Source organism: Prosopis cineraria, unplaced genomic scaffold, assembly GCF_029017545.1.
Source record: "Prosopis cineraria cultivar Desert tree isolate PC_DT_omini unplaced genomic scaffold, ASM2901754v1 PC1, whole genome shotgun sequence".
In the NCBI taxonomy this organism is placed as follows: domain Eukaryota; kingdom Viridiplantae; phylum Streptophyta; class Magnoliopsida; order Fabales; family Fabaceae; genus Prosopis; species Prosopis cineraria.
The window spans coordinates 36,872,568-36,894,643 of record NW_026555332.1 but is presented as its reverse complement, the minus strand read 5'-3'; the positions used below and the strand labels follow the sequence as shown (position 1 = coordinate 36,894,643).

The 22,076-nt window shown below is 30.0% G+C and overlaps 2 protein-coding genes across 2 annotated transcripts; both read left to right on the top strand.

Annotated features, from left to right (window-relative positions):
- Positions 1 to 8,334: 8,334 nt before the first annotated feature.
- On the top strand, positions 8,335 to 10,020 carry LOC129313217 (methylecgonone reductase-like). The gene is made up of 4 exons (XM_054956185.1): positions 8,335 to 8,732; positions 8,841 to 9,087; positions 9,180 to 9,359; positions 9,611 to 10,020. The coding sequence occupies exons 1-4, from the start codon at positions 8,416 to 8,418 to the stop codon at positions 9,833 to 9,835; spliced, it is 969 nt and encodes a 322-aa protein (XP_054812160.1). The 5' UTR covers positions 8,335 to 8,415; the 3' UTR covers positions 9,836 to 10,020.
- Positions 10,021 to 17,729: 7,709 nt separating this feature from the next.
- LOC129313207 (protein REDOX 2-like) lies at positions 17,730 to 21,762 on the top strand. Its single transcript, XM_054956174.1, has 4 exons — positions 17,730 to 18,161; positions 18,743 to 18,986; positions 20,542 to 20,721; positions 21,295 to 21,762. The coding sequence occupies exons 1-4, from the start codon at positions 17,842 to 17,844 to the stop codon at positions 21,517 to 21,519; spliced, it is 969 nt and encodes a 322-aa protein (XP_054812149.1). The 5' UTR covers positions 17,730 to 17,841; the 3' UTR covers positions 21,520 to 21,762.
- The last annotated feature ends 314 nt before the right edge of the window (positions 21,763 to 22,076 follow it).

Genomic DNA, 22,076 nt, shown 5'->3' with positions numbered 1-22,076 from the left:
TAGATTAGCCCGAGCCCTTACAAGCCACCTATTGAGCTCCAATAGGGGCGTACCACATGGCACATAAATACAACAACAATAGCAAGTCTCCCAACACCTCCCACAATAATCAAACAAATTCATAATAATATTGCACAATTATACAATATTACAAAATTCATAATTTTCTCAATAATCACCTAATTAACATAAAGTAACACTAATCACAAATTAAAAGCATGGTTACCTCGTGGCTTTTTTAATAAATTATTCCTTACAAATTTCTCTCCCACCACAATATTCACTAATAATACAATCTACAAATAACATATTATTTATAAATATTAGTTTTAATTTTTGAAACTAATAAAATAATTCTAATAATAGAATTAAAAATATAACATAATTCTTAATCTCAATCTTAATACAAATCTAGAGTTAATACTATTAAGTAAAATTTTTAAATCCTTTTTTACTCATCAATAAACATTAATAATCTAAAAATTAAATTTTAAACTAATTTCTATTATTAAAATTTTTTTATTTCATAAATTCGAACCTAAAATACCTAAAAATTAAAAATTGAGTCTCTAGCTTAGAATCATAATCCTATAGCCATAATAATTCATTTCTCATCCCAAATAATCATCTAAACCTCAATAAATCAACATATATTTTCAGATCTAGTTTAGAATTTGATCTATAAGTCACAAATTCAAAGATTATCAATAAATTTATACTCTAGAACATTTATTATACTACTAACAACCTCATAAATCATATTTATTAACCATAAATTCATCCCTCTTCCAAATCCTAAATTTTTTACCACCACAAAATCAGAAATCAAAGAGGAAGGATGACTAAGAAAATTTTTTAGAACACTTATTTAGTCTTGAAAAGCTTAAAATCACACTCTAAATATCCTATTAAAAACTCTTACCTTAAAAATTCAGATCTTCTACACCGGCAATTCACGCTCACAGGCGCTCTCTCTGATCGCACACGAAAGAGGAAGGAAATGAAGAAAAATGAGAAGGGAACGGTGGCTTTTAAAAATGAATGTGGGTCCCATAATTTTTTTATTATTTTTTCTTTCCTCTCTCTTCATTCTCTTTTTTTATTATTATTATATGTGATCATTACGCACCGAAAGCAATTTTGTTCTTCTTCTTCTTCTTTTTTTTTCCATACCTTTTCTCTTTCTTTCTTTTTATAATAATAATAATAATTTAATAATATTTATTTATTTTTTTTAATTAATTAATAATTTTTTTTAATTTTTTTATTTTAATTTAGAATTATATCCTAAATTAGATTTAATAATCATTTTCTACTAATTTGCTTACCTCTAAATATTTTTCAAAATTTTTATTAACCCAAATTAACTATTAAAATTTAAATTGGGATGTTGCAACAGGCCCTAACAGGCACAGCACTGATTCTCTATTTCTCACACTCACAGACACAAGCAAAGCATCGAAGCCCTAGCCCCCACCCTTCTCTATTGCACCACCACCATCAATTATGTCGGTGATGTTGCACCATCGCTCGCCCTTACTCTCCATCACCCCTAACCTCTGATTCATTACTAAGCACGCAGAGTTATTAAGCTTGCCACACTGTCAAGCACGCCAGTATGTCACACGGTTGCCCCTACTTTCTATCACCCTGACCTCTAATTCACTATCAATCAAGCTCCCACACTGTTAAGCACGCCTCACTGTCGAGCTCCTACACTATCGAGCACACGGTGCACTATCAAACACGCCAAGCATGTGAAAACCAATGTTAGAGTTCCTAGATTTACTTCAATTTATTGCTTATAGCTGATACTAAACTTTTCATATTGGTGCTGCTATTGAGAGTTGAGGCATTTTATAATAATATTTTTATTGCTTAGATATGCCTATGAACTGAGAAAATTAAGGTTCTTCTCAAGTCTTAACCCAATTTGTTCGCTTCGGGTGGAGAGATTTTAGGGTTTAATGCGAGGTTATTTCCTAGAAATAGCACTATCAGCACATCAAAATGGATTTGAGTTTAAATCACCATTTCTTTAGATAACCAACTTATCTGACTTAGAGTGTGAGTTTTAAATGTCACCTTTGTTGAAACGACATAGAGTAATCGTATGATTAATGATAGTTGATCTGTAAAACAAAAATAAACACCTTCTTGAATAATCTTGTTTACTCATACAATGAAATATTAAGTGGTAAAGGGACTGAGTTTATGTTGATTTTGGTAAGAGCATTTTGGATATCTAAGGTTAAAGACCAATTCAAATGTCGTTACTGGTTAAGCGTGTTTTCTTTGATAATATTTTCATGATGCTTTTCCAAGAACTTTTAGAAATGTTCAGTTTTAATTATACAATGTTCAGTTTAGTTAAGACATGAAAGGTTTATGCAGTGATAAAAATTTGAGGAGTGATTTTCCTTGTTCAACTAAATTATTATTCATTCACTTCAATTTTTTTTTTTTTTGCTTGGGATGACAAAGGTGAGGGTAAGGGTGGGAGTTCAATAATCCTGATAACCTTGTTCTTTCATTTTAACATGGTAATTTGATATACAATGTGGCAATTGAATAGAACTGAGGGAAGATAGTAGGATTAAATTTTACTTTTGATATTTTTCTTTGCGTTGGTTTTAAGTCAAATAATTTGTTCCATATAATTCATTTCAATTAAGGAGAATGAGTAAGCTGGGAAGAAAAAATATTTATTTTAAAGGCTAGAGTACACAATTCAAACTAATGAACTATCATATTTTTTATTTATGTTTTTTTTATTTAACTATGGTTGTAATCTCATTTATAATATTTTGAATTTTATCATTGTGAAGTCATGGATATTGAGCAAATATCCAAGATTGACCATCCTCAATCGTCTCGTTTTACTAGTGAAAATGTGATTTCAACTCCTTCTAGACCATTTTTGACACCTACTCCTCCTCCTCAACCCCTAACTACCATAAAATGTCCTTCTCCTTTTACAACTGTAATTGAAAATGAAGCTATAGAAGGAAGTAGAAAGAGGAAAAACTCTACAAGAAAGGTATAAAAGTGTGAGAACACTTTACTAAGTTACCATTAGAGGAGACAAATGGAGAAGTTAGAATTACATGCAAGTACTATAATTTAGATTATGCTTGTGACCTAAGCAAGTATTGTTTAACATCCTTAAAGAGGCTTGTACCAAATTGTCCCAAGAATCCACATAAAGCTACACAAATGACAAAGCAATCTGTATTGAATTATGTGACACCAAGTGGGAAAGAGTGAAGCTTAATACCTCACATGTTCAATCAAAAATGATGTTGTAGGGCTCTAGTTGAGTTTATCATATGTGATGAGATGCCATTTAGGCATATTGAGAAGGAAGACTTTAAAAAGTTTGTAAAGGAGTTAGAACTAGATTTCAAATCCCTTTAAGAACAATAGTGGCTAGAGATGCCTGGCAATTGTATCTTGGTGAAATTAAAATCTTTAAAAATTTACTAAAGTGTACTAATTATCTTTGCCTCACTATAAATTGCTGGATATCAATTCAAAACTTCAATTACTTATGTTAGACAGCGTATTTCATTGATAATGATTGGAACTTGCATAAGTGGATTCTCAATTTTTGTATGGTTGAGAATCATAAGGATGATACGATACGCAAGACAATTGAAAGGTGCTTATCAAACTAGGGCGTACAAAATGTGTTTACTATAACCATAGATTATGCAACTTCCAATGACACAGTCTTGTCTTACTTAAACAGGCATCTAAAGAATTAGAGGGGTCTTCTTTGTGGTGATGATTATCTTCAACTATGATGTTCTGCACATATTCTTAATCTAGTTGGTAATGATGACTTGAAGGGGTTGAAAGATACTTTTGAGTCCATTCGAAATGCTATTAGATATGTTCATTCAACTTCTACTCACTTATAAAGATTTGAAGATGTTTATGAATTAGAAATGTTAGACACAAAAAGTATTATTTGCCTCGATATCGGTACTAGATGGAATTCCACATATTTAATGTTGGATATTGCTTTGAAGTTTCAAAAGGAATTTGAAAGATTAGAGGATGAGGATGAAGATTTTGTTAGCTACTTTAACAAAGGTTCAAAGTTGTCGTGCTTAAAGTGACTTTGCTTATTTAAATGGTAGCATAGATGCCTATGTTTATAAGCAAGGTGATAGACCTAATGACAACATAGATGCTTTTGCTTACTCTAGCCAAGCTCCTCCTAAGCATAATGGCCCTCCAAACAAACAAGCTTAGAATAAAGCATGGTTCTTTCTTAAGTTCTTAAAGGTGTTTTATGATGTCACTTTACAATTTTCTAGCACACTGAAAGTTACTGCACATTTATACTTCCATCAAATTGCTTTTAATTTAGGAGTTGTTAGAAGAGAATATTGAAAGTGATGACCCTCTTCTTAAGGAGATATCTTTGAGTATGAAGAGTAAGTATGATAAGTATTGGGAGGCAACAACTAATTTGAACCTTTTGTTGATTATTATTGTGATTCTCGATCCTCGATACAAGCTTGCCTATATCAACCATGTATTTGATTAGCTTTTTCTCGACCTTGACCTTTGCATATCCATGAAGAATAAGGTAAGAGATACTTTGTATCACCTATTTAAGGATTACTCTACAACGATTTGTCCTGATACAAGTAGTTCTGGTAGGGCCAACTCTCCAAGTGCTATTGACACCAATACTTCAAATGCAAATAAAGGCAAAAAAGACCCTGATCATGAATGGTTAACATTCCAAAAGCAAAAGAGCTCATCAGTTGATACCTAATTAGAGTTGGATACATACCTTTCTACTAGTGCATCTGAAGACACCCCTATTGATGATGATGATGATGATGATTTTAATATCTTGACATGGTGGAAGGTTAATTCTACCAAGTACAGAGTGCTTTCCTTGATAGCATTAGATATATTGGCTATACCAGTATCTACAATTGCTTCTAAATTAGCTTTTAGCACTAGAGGATGTGTTGTTGATAATTATAGGAGTTCTTTATCTCCTAAGATGACTGAAGCATGCATTTGTGCTCAAAATTGGCTAGTTGTAGGGCAATCTCCCTCAGAATTTATCTCTATGCTTCATGAGGTTAACAATTTTCAAAAGACTGATGATGTATTTAATATTGCAGGTAATATATTCAATTTTTATGTCCCTTAATTTAATTTATATATTGCATTTTTACACTTAATAATCACTTTATATATGTGTATATAATTTATTTTTGACAGATGCTTTAAGTATTATTGACGTTAAGGATATAATTATACAAAGACTTTTTGAGTTTGTTTCTGTTGGAGCTAAAGAGATAATTACATGACAGATGTAATATAGTATTGAACTTTGTTGAGTGTTTTCATTGAAGTTATAGATTTAAATCATCTACAGTTTGGACTATAATTAAAATATTTTTTTCTTGTTGTTAGAAATCATTATTGATTTATTATAATTATAAGTGTTTTTATTATCTTAATTGAGTTTATTTGGTTGAAATGGATTATTGCTTATCATAGAGGGGAAAAAAAGGCCAAGTAAGTACTGGATTAATAAGACCAGAATAGATTACGAGATGCCTAACCTAGTCCTTTTCATGAAAAAGATTAGACCCCTAGTTAGGCTGAAGTCCAGTCCCGTACAGTCCTTTGTGCAACCTTAGCTGCTACCTCATCAAATCATGCAGAAATAATTGCCATTCATGAGACAAATAGAGAATGTGTTTGGCTAAAGTTAGTGATTCATCATATCTAAAAAATGCGTGGTTTATTGTTGGAAAAAAAAGATTTCATAAATATTACATGAAAATAATATAGTGTGTATAACTCAATTGAAAGGAGGATACATCAAAAAAGATAGAACAAAATATATTTCTCCAAACTTCTTTTTCACTCATGACCTTTTGAAGAGTGATGATATAAATGTTCAACAAATTCACTCATGTAATGATTTTGCATATTTGTTTACTAAGATGCTACCAACTTTGACATTTGAGAAGTTAGTGTATAGTATTAGAATGCACAGATTCAGAGACATAAAGTGATAATGTTACCAAGAGAAATGAAGTGATATTATTACAAGGGGAAGACTATGGAGAGTAAATATCATATTATACTCTTTTTCCCTTTTCAAGATTTTGTCCCATTGGAGTTTTCTTAGAAAGATATATAATGAAACAACTTTAACGAGTGTTTAAAAATATTATATACTCTTTTTCCTTTCTAGATTTTTATCCCATTGAATTTTTTTTAGTAAGGTTTTAATAAGGCACAATCTTTGTTTTGGATCTAAGGGAGAGTACTATAAATATTATGTTATATACGTCCATAACTCATAATTCTTAGAATTCATTTATTCTTAACGTCCTAATGAATGGCATAGAAGAAAGTTTCTTGTTGTTAATAACCTATAACTTTTAAAGGTTACATAATGCACCATTATATGCCTCTTTATATCTTTATAATATTAAAATTGGACTTGAATGGTTGGAGGCATAAATAGAAATCATGTCCAAAGTATATGTACATAATTAAATAAGAATTTTCCTCCATTATTTTCTCTTTTATTTTTTATATTGTCTTGTTTTTCTTTACTTTTCATATTAACTATATTTTATAACAGTGTTTTCCTTTTAAAAAAAATAGCATTAAGTAGCTTTTCCAAGTCATAAACAAAAAAAGGAATGAAATTACAAGGATTGAGGGATTAATTTTCAATTCTTTATAAACACAAATAAAAAATTTAGTGAGAATGACAATTAACTTTTAAAATATTAAATTAACACCAATTAAGTGCCCACCAAATTTTTGAAAAAATTAAGTTTAAAATGTCAATCCAAATTATTACAAAATCAAAAATTTTAATTATAAATAAGTATTTAATATTAAATATAAATTTTAAATTGTAGTATAAATTTTTATTTATAATTATTTGAATTATTATTTATAATTTATTTTATAAAATTTTTATTAAAAATATAACAATCATTAATTTATTTTTTAGGACTTAACTCTTATTCTCCTGCAAATTTTATATTTCTTTATCTGCTCTGGTTGGAACTTTGTGTGACTCACCCTTTCGGCAGAGAACTGGGCCGCCCTTGTCAACTTATTTCACATGGTCGTGTGCATCTCTGTGGCTTCCAACTACTAATAATTCAACTTGCGTGTTGTCCTGTTCAACTTCTCTCTACGTGGCTTCTCCTCAATCAACTTCTCTCTACGTGGCTTTTCCTCAATTCTTCTAACTTTTTTCTCTCTGTCTTTATCACATAAGTTTGATTCTGATAGCGACAACAATATTTTAGGTGGACCCAGGATAGATTGGTGCATGTAAAAAGTTGAAAAAAGTTGCCTTTAAATTAAAGGAAAAATATGAGAATGACCTTTATTTTTTTAGTATTTCTAATAATATAAACTGTCCTACAATTATAAAATTTATTTATAATTTATAATATGTTACGTGATACCACGAGCTGACGATTGGTTTGCGCTTACAGTACAGGCCATATATCCATCATCCATTCCACTGAAAAGACATTGTTGAAAGCTCAGCCAAAATATCCAAGCCTGGCGGACACGATGTTCTCTTCACAAATTTGAAGTTGAAATCTGCCCCCCAAAAAAAAAAGGAATTAAAGTTGAAATCGGATTTGGTGTAAATGGGGAAAAAGTGTTAAAAAAAAAAAAAAGGAGGAGTAAAAGTAACTTGTTTTATTATTTTTAAAAGTTTTTTTAATTTTTTTTATCTTTATTTTTCACCTCATTCAAACAAAGAGTCAGTCTCCCCATCCCCCATTTTACATTAGGTCAGTCTCCCCGACCCAACCTTACATCTGAAAGGTCAAATATTTTGCTTTTAGACGATGAGGATGAAAGTTAAGGGAGATTTAATTTTGTGTTTGCAATTTAGACGTTAGAAAAATTATATTTTATCCTTTAAAACCTAGATTTGTATTATCCAATTTGAACTTTAGAACATTTTGATTTGATAATTTAGAGTTCGTATGTGCATTACACAAATTGAACCTCATAACATCTACTTTTTTTCTCCGTTAGAATTTAGGTAAGTATTGTGAATTTGTGATGATATAGTTTAAATTCGGGGGAAAATGTTAACAGAAAATATCTAGGCTTTTATGCCTCAGCTTAAGCACGATCAATTAGGATCGAGTTTTTGAAAATGACAAATTAGGTTAACCAGGCATTTTAACATAAGCCCATACAAAACCAGGAAGGTTTTCCCTATTTTATTCACAATATCAGTTGACCTTTTCGTTATGAAAAGAAACTCTAGGGACCAGCTACTACAGTCAATAACTATGCTCAAACCAGAACAACTATATATGAGGTAGTGCCTACAATTCCTAGTCACGTTATACACAACAACGAGGAGAAAACATGGAAGCAAAGAGAATGCCAACTGTGATGCTAAATTCAGGCCACAAAATGCCAGTTCTAGGTTTAGGAACATCAGCTGATAATCTTCCTCCAAATGACACCCTAGTCTCCATCTTCATGGATGCTATTGAAATGGGTTATCACCATTTTGACAGTGCTTCTGTCTATAGAACAGAGGAAGACATAGGGCAAGCTGTGGCCAAAGCTGTGAAGCAAGGTCTTATAAAGAGCCGTGATGAAGCTTTCATCACTTCAAAGCCATGGATTACAGATGCACATCCTGATCTTATTCTCCCATCTCTCAAAACCTCACTAAAGTAACAACTATCTCTTTTCCTTAGCTTGCTTAGATTATTCTAACAATAGTGGGCTTGCGTTCCTTTTTTGTGCTTTTTTTTTTTCACTAATTGTTGTCAACTGATCAGAAATCTAGGGATGGATTATGTGGATCTTTATCTGATACACTGGCCAGTAAGACTCAGACATGACTTGCAAAACCCCGTGAAATTTTCAAAGGAAGATTTACTTCCCTTTGATATAGAAGGGACGTGGAAAGCCATGGAAGAGTGTTACAGATTGGGCTTAGCAAAGTCCATTGGAATATGCAACTATGGAATCAAGAAACTAACCCAACTCCTACAAATTGCGAGCATCCCTCCTGCAGTTCTTCAGGTATCCATAATTAAGCGATTTAGCCTAATGATCGGTTAGTGTATTGCATGATGAACATGATGATCATGAAGATGATCCCAAATGCGTTTCAGATAGAGATGAATCCATCATGGCAGCAAGAGAAACTTAGAGAGTTCTGCAAGCAGAAAGGTATTCATGTGAGTGCTTGGTCATCGCTCGGAGCTTATAAGGTATCTTGGGGTTCAGGGGCAGTCATGGAGAATCCAATCATACAAGAAATTGCCAAGGCCAAAAACAAGACCGCAGCTCAGGTAATTGAAAATCATGAGCAAGATGAAGATCATAGCTCAGGGAAAACACAAACTTCCACTTCCCCTTAGTAAAAATGAATGAACTAGTACTTTCAGAATTACAATAAAATGCTAATGCTTTCTGTGGGTAATTCATCAAACTCCCATCATGCACTAATCAGACAAAGGCTTTTTGATTCAATTGATAGTAGCTATATTCATATGAAGACGGCAACAAAGTTATAACAAAGCGAGTATGTGAATCGTTTCAGGTTGCACTGAGATGGGCGTACCAACAAGGATCGAGTGCGATGGTGAAAAGCTTCAACAAGGAGAGGATGAAACAAAACCTTGAAATATTTGATTTTGAGCTGAGCGAGGAAGAGATGGAGAGGATGAAGCAGATTCCACAGCGCAGGCAATACACAGGTGATATGTGGCTATCTGAAACCGGATCTTACAAGACATTGGAAGAGCTTTGGGATGGCGACGTTTAATTCTGATTTGTTGTGTGATTGATTAAAGTTTAAATAAACTTTGAGTTGCGATTTCATGTATGATGAATTACCAGTACGCGCCAGAGCAGTCTTAGATCTATCTCTCTGGATGGACCTGACCTTCGTAGATTAATAATTAAGGAATAAGTGCTTTAAAGCCACCGGCTATGGTGTGGTACTGAAAACTCTGTCTTGAATCTTATCTTCAATCTTCAGACCTCCATGTCAACCAGGAGGGACTCGGCTTTCCCCCGCGACTTCCACTCCTCTCCTTCCCTCCACTGCATCAGGTCTGGGTTTAGTACTGTAATTTTAATTTTATATAAATTAAAATAAAAATTATACAAATTATTAAAAAAAAATTAATAAATCTAAATATTTTAATTTTAATTTTTCATCAACAATGACAATTCAAATTTAATATTAAAATTTTTCATAATTTATATAAATTAACTATCTAAATATACACAAGATTTAATATTAAATTTTTTTATAATTTTTATTATTAAATTTAAATTATTTATATTAAATCTGAACTAACCTGATAATTAGATTTATTAAATTTTTTACTTTAATAAATATAAAACAAAAATATTAAATATTAAATTTAAATAATTCAAACCTTTACTTAATGCAGTTGAGGGGTGGAGAAGGAAAGAAAAGAGGAGAGAAAAGTTTCAACTAGAAGAATGTTATTTACAGGGGTTGGGTTTTCTCCGCTGAGGTGCCTCTCCTCGAGCTGGGATCTTTCCCTTTCCTTTTCCGCCCTTTTATCCTCCATTTCTTTGATCCTAACCATTCAATTTGTGAGACTTTGATATGATCACGCAAAGCTAGCGCCATGTCACAATCTCTCTTTAAAAAGAGAAAAAACCATAAGAATATGATATTTTTGGAGATATTCAGGACGATACAGAGATTTTCAGAAAATTTAAGAAGAATCTAATATGTGCTAAAATATTTTAAAAGCATCTAAAATATTTTAGAATAATATGAAAAAATCTAAAAATTTCTAAAAGGTTCGAAAAACTTAGAGAGGGAGGTGGAGATGTCTAGAATATTATAGGATATTCTAAAATGTTCTAGAACATTCCACACATATCTTAAAGATTAGTCTAGAAATATCCTTATAAATATTTAGATATTTGTTATAAATTTTTTTATGAAATACTTTAGAGGATGAATGTAAATTGTAAGATTAGATTAACCTCTACTATTCATTAAGGAGGTAAAAATTTTTAGCACAAAGGGGGAGGTCTATAAATATCCTCACAACTCCTCATTTGTAAACAACAAGAAAAGTAATCAAAGTTTAAAACTCTTAAGTTCCCTCATCCAAGCTCTCTTCTCTCTTACATTCAAGTTTCCTAATTTCTTTGACTACATCTTGAGAGTTCGACTAACTTAGCAAAGATCAAGAGATTGATCATGCTAAAACTGGCACGGTTTAAAGACTGGGGAGTTTTAAGATCGTAACAGCCAATTGTAATTCAACACATCATCACTAAACAATTTGGTCTTAAAAAACGGTTTTGGTTAGTGTATGAAAAAAAAGGTGTATGAAAAAAAAGGTTAACACGCATTATTTTTATAAAACTAATCCTATTACATTTTTTCAACATTAAAGTATTCCACTTGTCCTATTTTTTCAAATGTATTGTTAAAATATACTCCCTTCGTTTGAAAATATAAAGTATTTTTAACAGAATCTTATATTTTAGTAAAATAATAACCTACTTTCAAGCTAACCCTATTTTTTTATATTTATCTCTATTAAATACCCTACAATAAATATAAACTCACTATCAATAGAGGCACTTTTTGAAAAAAAGGCAATGATTACACCGTAAAAGACTAAAAATGTCTTATATTTTTTAACATTTAATTCTTCAAAAATACTTTACATTTTTAATGGAGGGAGTATATATATTTAATAGGGATAAAAATGATAAATTACTTCTCTAATTTTATTTATAAATCACTTTCAATATATTTTATCAAACCAATGAAAACTTTTAAACTCATTAACTCTATTTAAAAATTTAAAAATTTTTCATCTTATCTCTATTAAATATATACTTTAATAACATATTTTTTCTCATTAATATTCAATGGAGGACAAATAAAAAAATTTAATGAGATAACTTATAGATAAGACAAAAAATCTTATTTATCTACCCTATAAATAGGACCAAAGGAAGTATTAAATTTTTAGACATAATTAATAAATTTTAAATTTTTTTTAATTTCACTACAACATATTAGGAGTGATCTATAAATAGTACTAGAAGAGTATTTATATAAATATATTATTTATAAATTTTAAAAACTGTTCCTACCAAAAAGTTAAAAACTGTGTCAGGGAGTAAAACTAATTCTTATGTTTTTTAATCAATGTATACATTTAAAAAACATTTCAGTGGGGGGAAATATTAATATAAATATATATATATATATATATATTTCAATCAATATGGTAAAATCAACATGAATTTTGCAATTCGGGTAAGTAGAAAATGCAGGACCATATGTTACCGGAAGAACATCGCATGAGAAAAACGTAAAAATTGGTTTACTCACTGTACAGTTTTTAATTTTTTTGGTAGGAAAATCTTTTTAAATTTATAATAATATGTATTTTTAAATTTTTTAAATAATATATTTTTATAAACACATTAATATTTCCCCATTTTTATTTTTATTTATAAATAAAACGACAAAGATGAAAACAAACATTCAAAGATTAAATTTATAATAATTTCATTTTAAAACATAAAAATAAAATTTAAATTAAATATTTTGAAAAAATGTAATAGGATTTTTTTAATAATGCTGTGTTTATTTTAATAAAAAAATCCAATTCCAAAACCCTTTTTTTTCATGAACCAAAAATGTTATTAGATTTGTTTTTCTTAAAAAAATAATTAACGCTGCTATTTTGAATGGTATAAGAGCTCCATGGATTCAATGGTTAGAATTAAAGAAATGGAGGAGAAAAAGAGGAAAGGAAAAGGGGAGACCTTTTGCCCCTCTCCTCTCACTTTTCTATACACAATTTGATCACTTAAATTTAATTTTTTTATTTCAATTGTTATTTTCATTTCTTAAATTTAAAATTTAAATTTTTTTTAAATTATCAATTTAGACAGTTCAAATTTAATAATTAATATAGATTATTTAAATTTAATATTAAATTTTTTATAATTTTTATAAGATGACTATGCAAATTCACTCTAGAAGGTGCAGATTTAATATTTAAATTTTTAATAAATTTTATAAATTTTATTTTGATAATGAAAATTAAAAATCAAGATAATATTTTAATATGAAATTTTAAAAATATTTTTAAGAAAATTATGAGTTTAAAATTTTAAATCCAAAGTATTTGGCATAGATCTACGTAATCAATTTATAAAAATTAAAAAATATTAATATTAAATTTGGATAATTCATATTAATTTTGAATTGTCCATGTTGGCAATACTACATGTTTTTTTATAATTATTTATTAGAAAATAATATCAAAATCTCTCTAAATTATATAATAATAATTTGATGGCTTAAAATGTTATAATTTCATTAAAATTCCCAAAGACCTTTTTATCATTAATGAATTTATGTAGATAACCAAATCACCTTATAACAATATCATAAATTTAACATGCAAAAGTGTGATTTGCTGTTTTATGGTTACAAATATAAAAATAAAAGTTGTAATCATTCAAACAAAATTTGTGATCATTACTTATTATTTCCAACACTTATAGTAATATTAAGATTTTGACATGCAAATTTATGATTTACTGTTACATTATTGCAAATATAAAAAAATTATGATTATTTAAATAAAAATTATGATTATTACTTATTATTTCTAATTCTCGTAGCAATATTAAAAATTTGACATGTAAAATTTTGATTTGTTGTTGTATTGTTGCGAAAATAAGAAGAAAAGTTGTAGTTATTCAAACAAAACTTGTAACAATTACTTATTTTTTTCCAACAATTGTAACAATATCAGGAATTTGATATGTGAAGTTTTAATTTATTATTGCATTGTTATGAATACAAAAAGAAAAGTTATAATTATTTAAATAAAACTTGTGATTATTTTATCTTCAATAAGGACAATTTGGTTCATTGATGATAAAAAAGTTTTTAAAAACTTCAGTAAAATTATGCCGTTTTGAGGGATTAAATTATTATTTATATAATTTAAAAGGATTTTATTATCATTTTTTCTTTTTTTATGTTAAGAAATATAATATAAAAATAAAATTGAAAACTTTAAATTTAAACTGTATAGATTTAGACAGTTTAAATCTATAAAGCACTGATACTTCAAATTGCCTCAAATGTTCATATCGGTATCGCATCTAATACTGATACTTGTCAATACTTCTTTCATATATATATCCATAAAGTATTGAAATAATATTTTTTTAATTTAAAAAAATTAATTATTAACCTGTATATGATACTTCTAGATTGCAAGTCGATTCTTTAAAGCTAAAAATATTTAAAGAATTAAATTTTATTAAAAATTTTGATATTAAATTTTTGTATTACTAATATCATTTTTGGATTTACTTTTATTTGGATGTAATAAAAGAATGAAAATTACATTTTTTTTAGTTATAAACCATGAAAATGTAATTTTATGATAATCGACGAGGTAAAGATATTAATACTATATTTATTAATAAGGACTAAACCCACCTAGTGGGATAAAGGCTTGTTGTTGTTGTTGTTGTTGTTGACGAGGTAAAGATATTAATACTATATTTATTAATAAGGACTAAACAATAACAATTAGGTATAGATAGAATGAATTACAATTGACGATTATATTTTACTTAGTATTATTATAAAGAACTCTATATGTATGTTAATTGATATTTTCTAAATTAAAATTATATTTTTTATAAATATATATACGTATTAAAAATGAATCATATCTTGTATTTTTAAAAAATAAAATATCAGTATATTGAATGTGTATAGTATATGATATGCGCACTAGTAAGGCTTAAATCTGATCAGGTGAGAAGGAGTGGCAGTGGGGTTCACGAGAGAGCAGAGAAACCGAAACCGTATTTTATAGATAGTTTGGAAACTTGTCTAATATTTTTAAAAGTATCTTTAGTTAAATGCAATAAATTAAATTCTAACACAATTTTATTCATTTCTTACAATTCCTCTATCCGCCGAAATTAATTCACCCAAGAACACGCATATCAAGGGACTCTGTTTTTTTTTTTTAGCAATAGTTCATTCCATAAAAACTTCCACAAGGCTAGAGAGAGTCCAGAGACAGCCCATATGAAACAAAAAACCAGCAAAAGACGGAAAGCCAGAAATCTCATAACGTAACAGAACAAAAGCCAGCAGGAAAGCAAAGAAACAACGCAGAAATCATCCTACTGATCATAAAATTGAAAAATAAGGATGGAGAGATCATAAAATGTTTAACATTTAGGTCCTGGTTACTATAAAGAATGAAATGAAATGAAATGAAATAGATTGAAAAAATAAAAGTAAAAATAAGATGATTAAAATGATAGGTGATCACATTCACAAAAAAGAGAGGTAATTTAGTTAATAGAGTTGATAATCATGATTGATGAGATTTTTTTTAAGAGATTGATAATTTTTATATTTATAATATATATTAATGAGATTTATCATACTTACTATAAAAAAAATGTAATTTATTTCATTTTAATTTTAATCTTTTTACAATTAATTTAATTTAATTCCTTTCTAATAACTAAACTGGACCTAAGTCATGAAAACTTTCAGTGCCATGTACTTATATCTAGTTGCTAATTTTTTTTTTTAATTGAGGAAAAAGTCTTATTGAAAGTGGCGACTGGTGCGGTGAGTTCAGTGTTTTTTTCTTATTTTTTTCAGGGAAGAATGAGTTCCTTTATAACGGATTGTGATTTAATTCGACTAAATTGTAAATCATTTTTAATTTAACTCATGTTTACAAAGAAAGGGAACTGTCCAACCTAAAAAATTATGTCGTCAGCCAAAACACGAAATGGAGTTGTTAGTATTTGGCTATCGATTTTAATAGGAGAGAATAACTGACCGGTAATTTAAATATAGAAAAGTCTTTTTAAAATTTTAAAAGATTAAAGAACATTTTAATTCCATACTGTTTTTGAGGAACGCTGGACGCTCTATATTAATAAGCGAGATATTTTGTCTCCTAAATAGAAGGAGGATTTTCACTCCTCTAAAAAATAGTTTAAGAGAAAAATACCTTATTTACTAGTATAAGATGCCTAGTGTTTTTTGAAAGAAAGTATAGAAGTAAAAATGCACTTTAATCTCCTGAAATATGCAAATGATATTGAGATCTCACAAAATGTCATAATTCTTCTTAAATATTTAGGGACTTTTCATATGTTAATGATTTTTAGTGAAATAACTAAGATACTCTTGATTTAAAATAAAAAATTAAATATTAATGACTACTTTAATTTAAGTAATAACTACTTTTTTTCTAGTAATAACTAGAATAGAATAACCAATTATAACTTTCTTTGTGTAAATTTTTGATTAACTAAAGTTCAAGTGTTGTAAATATTTGTGACTATTTTAGTTTAAGCAATCACTACATTTGCAAAGGAGAAGTTATAATTGTTTGTTCTATTCTTGTCATCATCAAGAAAAAAATTATTAATATTTATTTTTAGGTTAAAGTAAATTTTTGACCCTATAATTTTTTTCAAGAAGTGTTAGATATTCTACACTAATAAATTGGACATTTTCCCTTTGAATCATTTTCCAAATAAGCAAAAATTCACCCTCCATTAATAATCCATTAATAAGGAAAAATTTTTATCCTTTAGAAAATGGTTCAAGAAAAAATGCTCTATTTATTAGTATAAGTTATCCAGCACTATTTGAAGGAAAATATAAAGGAAAAAAAGCATTTTAATCCTCATTTTTTTGGTGGAAGCTTCAATTTATTATAAAATTAAAAATTTATTCTATTTTTAAATAAAATTATTTTCCTCACCCATTCATGAATTCAAATTATAAAGTATTGAAACACTCATGCAATTATACATGGCTAGCTATAAATCTTTAATTTTAGGAAATGTACGTCATAATATTAACATTAAGAGAATGCAATTCATGTATTAATATTTTATGACTTGAAGTTTCTAAATACTTAAATAGACCCGCACCTCATACATAAATAAATCAAGGTGAGTTCAATGCAAAAAGCCAAAGGACCAAATTAAAAATGAAAAAATAATAATAAAATCTTTTTAAAATATATAAATGATAATTTAATCTCTCAAAATATTATAATTTTTTTAAAATTTTAAAAAAAAATTTTTTCATTAATGAATTTATATAAATTATTAAATTACCCTTATTGAAAATAAATGATTCACAATTTTTCTTCTTATATTCAAAACTTTTTTTCTAATATTCACAATAATGCAACAGCAAATAAAAAATTCAACATATAAAATTATCATTTGCTATTATATTATTGTAAATTTAAAAAAAAATTGTAAATATAAAAAAAAATTATGAATCATTTATTTTTAATAAAAATAATTTAATAATTTATATAAATTTATTAATGATAGAAAATTTTCTAATAATTTTAAAAAAATTATGACACTTTAATAAATTAAATTGTAATTTATGCATTTGAGAAGTATTTTATTGTCATTGTTCCATCAAAATTGATTGTAATTTGCTTTTTTTTTTTTTTGGGGGGGGTGTTAAATTTGAGGGCTAAATATACCACTTTATTGATTGATTTGCGTGGATATGGTGAGTCCACCTCATGATCTAACGGGACAATGTTGAGAATCGGCTTTTCTGGCGTTACGTGGGCGTGAGGGGAAGCAAGTGCGTGGACGCAACGGAACCCCGAGAAACTCACTCCTTTACTGATCATAAAGGCACCAAGATTTCTCCTGCACTTGCTCTCAATTTCTCATCACACTGGTGGTTTCAAAATTTGAACTATGCAGGAAGCAAAGAAAGTCCCAGATGTGATGCTGAATTCTGGGCACAAGATGCCGGTGATAGGGTTGGGAACGGCGACTGCTCCTCTTCCGCCGCCCGACGAACTCACCGCCGTCTTCCTCGACGCCATTCGTATTGGCTACCGGCATTTCGATACCGCTGCTATCTATGGAACCGAACAGCCTCTTGGCAAAGCCGTGGCCGTAGCTATAGAACAAGGTCTCGTCAAGAGTCGCGACGAATTGTTCATCACTTCCAAGCTCTGGAACACCGACGCTCATCCCGATCTTGTTCTTCCAGCTCTCAAAACATCCCTCCGGTCTGTCTTCTTGTATCTTTCCCAGCTTTTGGTATTTTTTCTCACGCGGTATACTGTGTCTTCTATATACTCAAGCATGTGCTCTTTTACTGCTCTACAGGAGGCAAAGATGTGTTTTCTTGTTATTTTTGAGATCAGGTGAAAGAGGAGTAGAAATTACTCTCCAGATAGAATTGACCAGAGAAGTAGTGATATGCTGAAAACGTGCAAGAATAATGTTCAGTTTTTAGACAAAAATTGCGATTGTCCAAATTTAGTTAAAGGTTTAGTGAGAATAAGCTTTTTTTGGTGTTGGTCCAGGTAGCACCAGTTTATTTGAAAGATCGAATCCTATTCAGCTGAACACGTCAGACACAAAAAAAAAACATATACGCGGTTTTTTTTGCCAAGTGGGGGAGACCTGCATTATTTAATTCTTATTCATCGTACCAACTTACTATAAATATTATATTTTATATTGACATGTTGATATTGTGATTTTGTGTGTTCTGTTTTTTTTTCCTTGTGTATCTTATTGTTGAGGCCTCACCATTTCTTTAAATCCAATGACTTGTTCGGACTCCTGGGTTGGAATTGTGTAGAAATCTGGGGCTGGAATATGTGGATCTGTATCTGATTCACTGGCCAGTGAGGTTGAGACCAGGGGTTGAAGGTTTCAATTTCACTGCGGAGGACGTGCTTCCGTTTGACATAGAAGGAACATGGAAGGCCATGGAAGAATGCCACAAATTGGGCTTAGTCAAGTCTATTGGGGTCAGCAACTTTGGCACCAAAAAGCTTACCCAGCTCTTAGATAATTCTGCAATCCCTCCTGCAGTTAATCAGGTGCGTATGTGCATGCATAGACTCTTTTTTTTTTTTAGCATTTTGTTATAAATTTTCCAATAAAAACAGCTGATTTCTTTTTTCAACAACAACAACAACAACAACAAGCCTTTATCCCACTAGGTGGGGTCGGCTACATGGATTGCAAGACGCCATTGTGCTCTATCATTTATTAAGCTTTTAGAAATATTATTAATTAAGAGATCACGTTCAACAACTTCCAAGAGTGTTCTCTTAGGCCTTCCTCTACCTCTCTTAATCGGACTCAAAGTTATATGTTCCACTCTTCTCACTGGTGCCTCCCTTGGTCTTCTTTGTACATGCCCAAACCATCTCAACCGATTTTCTACCATTTTTTCCTCAATAGGTGCCACCCTCACTTTTTCGCGTATGTGCTCATTTCGAATTTTATCTTTACGTGTATGTCCGCACATCCATCGTAACATTCTCATCTCTGCTACTCCAACTTTATGCTCTTGCTGTCCCGTTAGAGCCCAGCATTCACTACTATATAACATTGCCGGTCTGATAGCAGTACGATAAAACTTTCCTTTAAGTTTATTAGGCACCTTACGGTCACAAATAACTCCTTTAGCTTTTCTCCAATTAAACCACCCAGCTTGAATTCTATGTGAAATATCTCCACTGATTTCGCCATCATTTTGAATAATGGCTCCCAAATATCTAAACTTTTCCACTTGAGGTATAATTTGATCTCCCAATTTCACTTCCAAATTATTTTCGAATAGTCCTTTACCAAATTTACAATATAAATATTCCGTCTTACTTCTACTCAGACGAAAACCTTTCGACTCCAATGTCCTCCTCCATAACTCAAGTTTGCAATTAACCTCTTCTCTTGTCTCTGCTATAAGAACTATATCATCCGCGAAGAGCATACATTTCGGGATTTCCTCTTGAATATGTTCCGTCAAAACATTTAAAATCAAGTTAAACAAATAAGGACTCAGAGATGATCCCTGATGTAGTCCAATCTTTATAGGAAAATCCTTTGTTTGACCACTAGGCGTTCTTATACTAGTTTTTACCCCCTCATACATATCTTGTATGGCTTTAATATAAGCAATCCGTACTCCTTTTTTTCCAACGCTTTCCAAAGCACTTCTCTTGGTATACGGTCATAAGCTTTTTCCAAATCAATAAAAACCATGTGTAGATCTTTATCTTTACAACGATACTTTTCCATTAATCCCCTTAGTAGATAAATCGCCTCTGTAGTTGATCTACCTGGCATAAAACCAAATTGATTCTCAGAAATACTTGTCTCCAATCTCAACCTGTGCTCAATTACTTTCTCCCACAATTTCATTGTGTGGCTCATGAGTTTAATCCCTCTATAGTTAGTACAATTCTGAATATCTCCTTTATTTTTATAAATAGGAATTAATGTACTTCTCCTCCACTCATCTTTCAATTCAACACTAATTAATAAGTTATCGTTAAAGAATTTTGTAGTATATTCATAAACAATTCTACTGTAGTGGCTCTCATTAATTTTGACTTGGTAGTGAAGAGTGCTGAATGGTGATTTTAGGTGGAAATGAACACATCATGGCGTCAGGGAAAAATAAGACAGTTTTGCAAGCAGAAAGGGATCCATGTGAGTGCATGGTCACCTCTAGCAGCATACGGATTACGTTGGGGCTCCAATGCTGTGATGGAGAATCCAGTCCTTAAGGAAATTGCTGAGGCTAGAAACAAGAGTATAGCTCAGGTTCAGTACTGCAGCTTTCAAACTAAATATTTCCAAATGCAGCTTTCTTCGTGCCAACAAGTTTCATATATACCAAAAATCCTTATTCTGGTCTTTTGATCAAAAATGGTTTCATTGTCAATGGTTTTTGTTAAATGATATAGAGCAAAGGATCTAACTCAAAACTACTTGCTAACTATCCATAACTTCACCAACTAGACCATTACTTGCTAGTAGCTAATAATGACACTAATAATGACCCCATGTTTTCAAGGACCGAAATCGGACGCTCCTCAAGAAACTAAGATATAACCTCTATTTCCTTTTGCATGTGCCCAAAATGTAGTTCTTCATTCCCGTCATTTCTTGAAGCTATTTGACATATTTGAATTATAAATCGGTAACAGGAATTCCCCAGTTTCCAAGTGCCAGAAGGTGCCCTAACATGTATAGAGAAGTAGTAAAGTACTTTTTGTTCTAATGACAGAAAGTAGCAGTGAGGATCCATCTCTAGAACTAAAATGAAGGGTGATAGACAGAACCAGAGTGTTCATGAATCATAATCTTTTTTGCTCTTTCTAACTCTGTATGCAGATAGCAGTGAGATGGATATACGAGCAAGGGGCTAGCGTTATAGTGAAAAGCTTTAATAAGGAGAGGATGAAACAAAACCTAGAAATATTTGATTGGGAGCTAAGCAAAGAGGAATCAGACAAGATCAACCAGATTCCACAACGCAGGATGTACGCGGGAGAAATGTTCCTATCTGAAAATGGGCCTTACAAGTCCTTAGAAGAACTCTGGGACGGTGATATCTGAATCAAACCTCATTCATATGCAGCTTGAGGAGAATAATAGTTAATAAAGTCCTTAGAAGAACTCTGGGACGGTGATATCTGAATCAAACCTCATTCATATGCAGCTTAAGGAGAATAATAGTTAATTAACTATGATTCTCCTTAAGAGAAAACTGTAAATGAGTATACTTCGAGATGTGGACATCATATATAGCTATATTCTCTTGTACTTTCTTTCCAAATAAATAAGGGAAACTTCAGCAAAGGATCCCTATAAGGGTTTAATTGTAAATAGAAAATAATAGAATGTGCAAATGTAATGTAGGGATCTAAGAGACTGAATTGAAAATATATTTTGATAAGAAATAATTAAAATATCCTTCATTTTTTATTAAGTTAAATTAAGATTCTAACAAGTAAATTTTATATTTTAACAAGCCAATAAGATTAAATATGCAAAAAGTATTGTTAACAATTTTTTTTAATAAATTTACAAGTGCTACTTTGTTTTTTAATATAAGAAAAATTATCTTATATTTCTTTTCTTTTATAAGAAAAGTTATAACATTTAAAAAACAT

Excerpts from the sequence above, each read along its gene's own strand:
- LOC129313217 (XM_054956185.1), top strand. The coding sequence starts at position 8,416 with ATGGAAGCAAAGAGAATGCCAACTGTGATGCTAAATTCAGGCCACAAA. Across the intron at positions 8,733-8,840 it reads TCTCTCAAAACCTCACTAAA|AAATCTAGGGATGGATTATG; the intron begins GTAACAACTATC and ends TCAACTGATCAG. Across the intron at positions 9,360-9,610 it reads AAAACAAGACCGCAGCTCAG|GTTGCACTGAGATGGGCGTA; the intron begins GTAATTGAAAAT and ends GAATCGTTTCAG.
- LOC129313207 (XM_054956174.1), top strand. The coding sequence starts at position 17,842 with ATGCAGGAAGCAAAGAAAGTCCCAGATGTGATGCTGAATTCTGGGCAC. Across the intron at positions 18,162-18,742 it reads GCTCTCAAAACATCCCTCCG|AAATCTGGGGCTGGAATATG; the intron begins GTCTGTCTTCTT and ends GGAATTGTGTAG. Across the intron at positions 18,987-20,541 it reads TCCCTCCTGCAGTTAATCAG|GTGGAAATGAACACATCATG; the intron begins GTGCGTATGTGC and ends TGGTGATTTTAG.